Consider the following 6457-nt stretch of genomic DNA (forward strand, 5'->3'; position numbering starts at 1 on the left):
CAGCACCTAGGTCACTGCTCGCAGCTTCTTGTTTCAACGGTGCAGCGCCGCCGTCCAGCGCGTGTTCGGAGATCGCGGGAGTGCGGGGGTCAAACTGGTAGTTGGGTGCCAGGAGGCAATCGCCCTCAGGGGGCAGGCGCAGGCCATAGTGTGGTTTGATCTCTGGAAGTGCTTGGGCATTGATCTCCGCGGCAAGCTGTTGCAAGACCTGTGCAATGCATAAGGATTTCCTCAACAATAGTAGTGTGCCGGACACTCAGACTGCTCACGTCATGAACAGCATGCCTTTCCCACGTACCTTCAGCGACGGCGGGTTGGTGAAGGTGTGGGCAGATGCCAGCTCTGTTGCCAAGACTACATGTGGCATGGTCACCTCTGGTCGCGGTCCCAGCGACCTCTCAGCAATGGCCTGTGTAATCGAGAGCGCACAAGGGGACCTTGAGTGACGAACAGGACTCACCAGCAAGGTTGAAAAGGGGCGCACTACGCCTCCCATACATTCAACTGCCCCGTACCTCGGCGTCCTGCAGGCACTCCGCAGTGTACCGGTACTGGAAGTCGAGCAGCTGCTGGATCACACGAGGCTCGTATGCCGTGACACCCTGAAGGGTGGGGGGGAGAAGCTTTTGTCCGTCGGTACTGGTTTGGCCTTCGGAGTCAGGGACCGACCAGAACGCGACCCTCGCTTCACCTCACCATGCTCCGAAGGAGAGATATAATCTTGACGCCATCAGGAGGCAGCTCCTCCGGTGTGCTCATTTCACGCTGGCACTTGAGGTGTTCCTCTTTGCCTACAGGAACTACGGCACAAAAGAATCGACTAAAAAGGATTATAACACGAAATTATCACCCATCATGTGCAACAAAGCATTACCGGAGACGGGGATCGTGCCTTCCTTTAGCTATTGTTGCTTTCCGAGCCAGTCATCGCGCGCGCCCTGCCATGCTGGCAGAACAACCGCGAAGGGGAACAAACAATCTTACTGATGCATCCACCATGGACACAGAAAGACAGTCACAGAGCACTTCATTAATCCCAATCAGCCATCATGGCAATCGGGTAGCAGTTTGACATCCGTGGCTGCGCTCGTCGTGTGCGCTGTGCCCCCGATCACTCCATTCCATCTGCCTGCACAAGACTCATTTTGCGGGTGAATTATTGATCGCACAGGCTGAATATAGTAATCTGCATATCCATCGGATGCCATCAAAGAGCGTCTACAACGAATGGCTCCCGCAGCACCTGGCGGAGCGTGTCGCCACAGGTGCGTGAGGGTTTTGGGGTACGTTGCTACAGCACAGAGATTCCAGCCTGCCCCTGCAGAGCCCCACGCCATAATGCTCCACCTGTACCACCGTGACACAGAGGAACCAGCGCGGTATGCTGCCCTGGTGGCGGCGCTGAAGGCGCAGTGGGAGCGCGACAGCCGCACCCTGCCTGCTGCCGAGGCCCTCCGGGCCACCCAGCCCTACATCGCCCTCTGTAGGACGTGAGTGTCTATGACTTGGAGGAGAGCGCGCTGTGATGGTGCCGACTGTGGGCGGCGCATGGCTGGGGTGAAGTCCCTGAGATGATCTCAGGGCAGTCAGGCTTGATAATCACAGCGATACCTGCTCCGCCGCCCCTCTCTCATGCCCTCCCTCCTCCCTCCCCGACCTGGCAGCCTCTACCATGCACGCGCTGACCTCGACAGCACCTCCCTGCACGACCTGGTACACTGCCAGCTGGAAATGGTGGCGCAGGGTGAGGGCGACCTCATGGTGCAGACGCGGTGGGCACTGCAGCTGCAGCAGCTGCTGCGCACGCACCGCAGCAAGCTGAGCATCGAGGTGCCCTGGCGCCCCTGGTACCTCATGCTGCGCCGCACGGTACTGCGCGACGACCTGGAGTACGAGGGTGGGTCATGGCGACGGGGCGGAGCTGGAACTAGGGGATGGGTCAAGGAGGGGGTTTGAGGCGGGCACGACGCGAGAGACTGAAGCGGTGCTTGGTGGGCTACTTCTGTGTTACGGCATGGAGGCCATACCTGTACTTGTCGACAGAGGTGTTGAGTCCACCAGTCTCGCCCGGCGAGCGACGCGCTTCTGCGCCACTCATGGTCAAGGCTGGGTCCGGTTTGGCATCCATGTTGACCATTGGCGCCCCGACATCCCTGCACCCCCCCAAAACGCATGCCCAAACCCCCCTCCCTCCATTTCGCAGGGGGCGCGCTGTCAGAGGCGCGGCGCCAGACCCTGGCCCGCCTCATCCACCGCCTGCGGCGCCACTTCCCCCGGGGCGCGGCCGCCGAGATCTGGGATGAGTTCAAGACGGCGCTGCGGGACGTGCAGCGTGTCGATGGCTTTGAGGTGAATGTTTTGGGGGAGAGGGAGGGAGGTGGTTGGGAAGGTGAACGAGCACGCCTGCGTTGAGCAGCCGACAGGAAGCACTATCATGGTCGAGAAGCCTTGGACTCGCATGCTGGGCGTGCGCCGAGGCCTCACACCCATCTCCCAGACCATCTGCCCCGCCTCGCTCACCATTGCTTACCCCCCCACACCCACACCCATGCCCCCCCCAGGCCCTGGGCTGGCTGACCATGCTGCTGCCGACCACGGCGCTCAAGGCCGGCGACGGCGACTGGGGCGCCTGGGCGGAGGAGTGGGTCGCTCTCTGGCGCGCCGTGCCCCACTGCTCCTACTGGGACGCGCTGTGGGGCGCGCTCTTCGCGCGCCTAGCCTCCCACGACGCCTTCGGTGGGTGCCGGTCGGGGGGCTGACGGGCGTGTGTGCTCACATGGCGGGGTGCATCCCAAGCCTGGGGGTGGAGGAGGTCCGGCACCAGGCACCAAGTGGCCTGGACCGTTTGGTGTGGTCCGCCCCGAGGGCTTTTCCTGTGCTGCCGGTTCGTCCTTTGCGTGAGGGGCCTGTCTGGGACGCGGCGTCGTCCTCTCATTGCCCCAGGCTCCGACGAGTCCTCTCACCCAGGCACACCACCACCGCCCCCCTCCAGGCCTGATCGACTGGCACCGCCACCTGCCCGAGCTGTATACCCATTTTCTGTGGGCCTTCCGCGTCCCCGTGGGCACCTCCTTCGCCGACCCCCCCTTCTCCTTCGACTGCCCCAAGCACTGTCAGGTGCTGTTCGCCAACGAGCTGGCCTCCCGCAGCGAGTGCGCCGCCCACGCCGCCATCTACATGCTGGGGCACGGTGGCGGCCCCCCCGGCGCCGACTCCGCGCTGGCCCACCTGGAGGGCCTGGTGGGCCTGCTGGAGCAGTACTACCACCCCTCCAACGGCGGGCGCTGGAACTCGGGCCTGGCCCACCTGTTCAAGACGCTGGCCTCCGCCTTCGGCGCGCGGCTGCTGGCCGAGAGCAACGCCGCGCGGCGCACCGCGGAGCGCGCACGTGGCCCGCGCGGCGCCTCCGCCCCGCCCGACGCACCAGCGGGGGACGCGGAGGCGGAGGTGGACCCGGGCGGCGCAGCCGCGGAGGAGGACGCCAGCGTGGACGGCGACGACGCCAGCGAGGCCAGTGAGGCCAGCGACGACGACGTGCCGGCCTCGGGTTCGGACAGTTCGGGCGAGGACGACCTGCTGCCAGTGCCGCCGGGCGGGCGGCGCCGCGCGCCGCTCACCGACGTGGTAGTCGAGCGGGTTGTGGGGGCTTTGCTGAGGCTGGCCTCCAAGGCCCAGTTCAGCAAGGTAGGCTTTACATTTGGTTTGGGGGGGTGGGAGGGGGAAGGGATGGGGGAATGGACCATGTGAGGGAGAAGAGGATCGGGAGGGGGGTAGTGACAGATGGAAGGCCTCCTTCCGGGTGACCAATGCCTGCCTTACGGGAGCTTGGCTGACCGTCCCGAGCATGATTCTCCATGCGATGCTGTGGCTCTCGCACATGGGGCGAGTCCTTGCCCGAAAACCAAGGCACGTCCTGCCCAGCCTGCATGAAACCCCCCCCCCCCACACACACACACACCTCAAAACCCAACAGGACAAGGAGCTTCGGCGCAGCGCCACGCGCATCCTAGGCCTGCTGGCGGAGGTGTCGCCGCGCGCGGTGCTGCCCGGCGTGCACGCGCACTTTGTGGCGGCGCTGGAGACGGTGACCAGCACCAGCGTGCTGGCCAGCGCCATCCAGACGCTGAGCCTCTGCGTGCGCCCGCTGCTCGTCGCCGGGCTGGTCCTGCCTCCCGAGGACGGCGGCGGCGGGGTTGAGGTCGCTGTGGGCATGAACGGGGATGGTGAGGTACCAGGGGGCGCCGACGCCGCGCGGGCCACCGCCGGCGCGTCACTGGCCGCCGCGCTGATGGCCACCGTGCCGGGCATCGACGCCAACGACCCGCCCAAGAGCCTCGCCGTCTTCAGGTTCTATGCCATCGTGCTTTCCTCCCTGGCCCAGCTTCCGGTATGGCGAGGAGGTGTCTGTGTGAGGAGAACAAACCCAGTCTTGACGACAGGGTCTGCTTCATGACCGAGCTGCCGCACTCCTCGACCGCCACTGCCGGCTACATTTGATGCCGGTCTCAAGTCCCCCCCTCAATGCACCCTTTCCAGGAGGTGGCCACCCCAGGCTTCCCGCTGGAGACCGAGATCTGGGTGGAGGAGCTGCTGTCCCACGTCTTTGCCGTCATCTCCAACCTGGACGCGCCTGAGCACAGGGGTGCGTCGGAGGGTGACAGGAGGGAGGGTTGCAGGGGCTGGGTGAGAGCGCTGCTGCTGCGAGGGGCCGGGGCGGCTGTGTGTGAGTGCCTGACTGGTCGTGCGCCGACGATTGATTGCGACATGGAACGCCTGGTAGGGTAGTGCATGCCGCAGTGCGCGATCCATGGTGGTGCACTGGGTGGCCACAGCAACTCCCTTCTCCCATCCATCCACAACCCTCCCAACCACAACCCACCCCTCATCCCAACCCAGACGAGCACCAAGCTGAGGGGCTGGGGTCTGGGGAGGGAGAGGAGACCTTCCTGCTTGACGGCAACTCGATGTTCCGCCCGCTCATGGAGCTGCTCTTCTCCCGCCTGCCCCCTGGCCTGCGCCGGCACGCCATCCAGCGCGTGGGGCGCTTCCTGCTGGAGACCACGCTGAGCTCGGTGATGGTGGAGGCCGCGGTGCTGTGCAACGCCGTGGCCTGGGCCGACCCGCGGCTGGCGGGGGAGCTGGTGCTGGCGCCCACGCTGCATCTGCTGCGCGCCGACGCCGAGGCGGCGGCCGCCGCGCCCCGCCGCGCCGGCGCGCCGCGCCTCTCGAAGGCCCAGGAGGCGGTGCTGGCCTGGCGCATCAACCTTGCCTCCAGCCTGGTCATGTACGCGGGCTGCGCGGCGGTGTCCCAGAAGGTGGAGGTGCTGGGCGCGCTGCGCGCGCTGGCCGCGCTGCCCGCGCTGCCTGTGGCCGAGGCGCTGCAGGGACTGCTCTCCTCCCTGCTCCTGGGCCTGGTGCAGGCCTACCCGCTGGGCGGGTTCGACCCCGCGCCCGCCCCCCGCCGCCTGGCCCTGCCCGGCAGCGGCGTGGAGCTGGAGGCCTTCGTGGAGCTGCGCGGCGGCGGCGGCGAGCGCCCGCGCTGGCACGCGCCGGACGCCGCGGAGCTGGCGCTGGCGCGGGAGGTGCTGGACGCGCACCTGGCCGCGCCGCTGGCGCGCCTGGGCGCCATGCTGGACGCGGGAGACTTTGCGGCGGCCTGCACGGCCGAGGCCGGCGCGCGCGGAGGGCGCGAGGCCCTGCGCGCCCTGCTCTGGCAGCTCCAGGGCTGCCTGGCGGGGGTGTCGGTGTGCCTGGCCCCGCTGGCCGCGGCGCAGGCGGCCGGGGCGGCGGGGGAGGCCGCCTCCCCGGCCGTCAGCCTGGTGGGGGAGCTGGGCGCCGCGGTCGGCTCGGCGCGCGAGCGCGAGGAGGGCGCGGCCGTCGTGCTGCGCGCGCTGCGCGCCGCCGACGCCGCCGATCCGGACACCCTCTACCTCCTGCTCACCGTCGCCGACAGCTTCATGGCGGGTACGGACGGGAGTGTCGTTCCTTGCAAGGGGCGGGATGGGACCGATGCGTCGCCGGGTGGGCGATGGCGTACAGGCAGGCCGCGGCGTCCCCGGGACCATCCCGCGCCACCCATCCCCCCCAACCCCCCCGCAGCCGGGAGCGCGGAGTACTCGGACTCGCTGGACCACGCCTCCTCCTGGGCGGCGGACGAGAAGTGGGTGTCGGAGAAGCCGCTGGCGGGGCGGCTGTACGCCGGCGCGGGGCTGTGGGACCCGCGCCGGCGCTGGTGTCGGCGCCGCCCGCGCTGGCTGGTGGCCGAGAAGACGTTCCTGAGCCTGCGCTGGCGCGCGTCGCAGGCGGCCTACCGCGGCGCCGCCACCGCCGCCGCCCCCGCGCCGACGCTGCGCCAGGTGCCGGCGCCCTGCCTCGACTACGCCGCGCTGCTGGTGCACCACGCGCTGCACGGCTACTCCAGCACCCGCATCCTGGCCATGGAGCGCGCGGAGCGCGC

The 6457-nt window shown here is 68.0% G+C and overlaps 2 protein-coding genes across 2 annotated transcripts in view; one reads left to right on the forward strand and one right to left on the reverse strand.

The window, feature by feature from the left end:
- Positions 1-265: 265 nt before the first annotated feature.
- On the reverse strand, positions 266-759 carry F751_6161 (Transcription initiation factor TFIID subunit 9; the record flags this gene model as incomplete). Its single annotated transcript, XM_011399795.1, has 3 exons — positions 266-409; positions 516-602; positions 697-759. The coding sequence occupies 3 exons, from the start codon at positions 757-759 to the stop codon at positions 266-268; spliced, it is 294 nt and encodes a 97-aa protein (XP_011398097.1).
- A 442-nt stretch (positions 760-1201) lies between these two features.
- The window catches only part of F751_6162 (Proteasome activator complex subunit 4), a gene marked incomplete at both ends in the record, with an annotated part of 11485 nt that continues 6229 nt past the window's right edge, over positions 1202-6457 (forward strand). Inside the window, 13 exons of the mRNA XM_011399796.1 lie at positions 1202-1265; positions 1367-1490; positions 1665-1897; positions 2204-2349; positions 2562-2736; positions 2993-3514; positions 3629-3684; positions 3974-4228; positions 4537-4642; positions 4897-5141; positions 5232-5414; positions 5565-5964; positions 6100-6234. Of these exons, the coding sequence (XP_011398098.1) occupies positions 1202-1265; positions 1367-1490; positions 1665-1897; positions 2204-2349; positions 2562-2736; positions 2993-3514; positions 3629-3684; positions 3974-4228; positions 4537-4642; positions 4897-5141; positions 5232-5414; positions 5565-5964; positions 6100-6234 (2644 nt within the window). The remainder of the gene's footprint in view (positions 1266-1366; positions 1491-1664; positions 1898-2203; positions 2350-2561; positions 2737-2992; positions 3515-3628; positions 3685-3973; positions 4229-4536; positions 4643-4896; positions 5142-5231; positions 5415-5564; positions 5965-6099; positions 6235-6457) is intronic.

The sequence above is a fragment of the Auxenochlorella protothecoides genome (assembly GCF_000733215.1).
Source record: "Auxenochlorella protothecoides strain 0710 unplaced genomic scaffold scaffold82, whole genome shotgun sequence".
Classification (NCBI taxonomy): Eukaryota; Viridiplantae; Chlorophyta; class Trebouxiophyceae; order Chlorellales; family Chlorellaceae; genus Auxenochlorella; species Auxenochlorella protothecoides.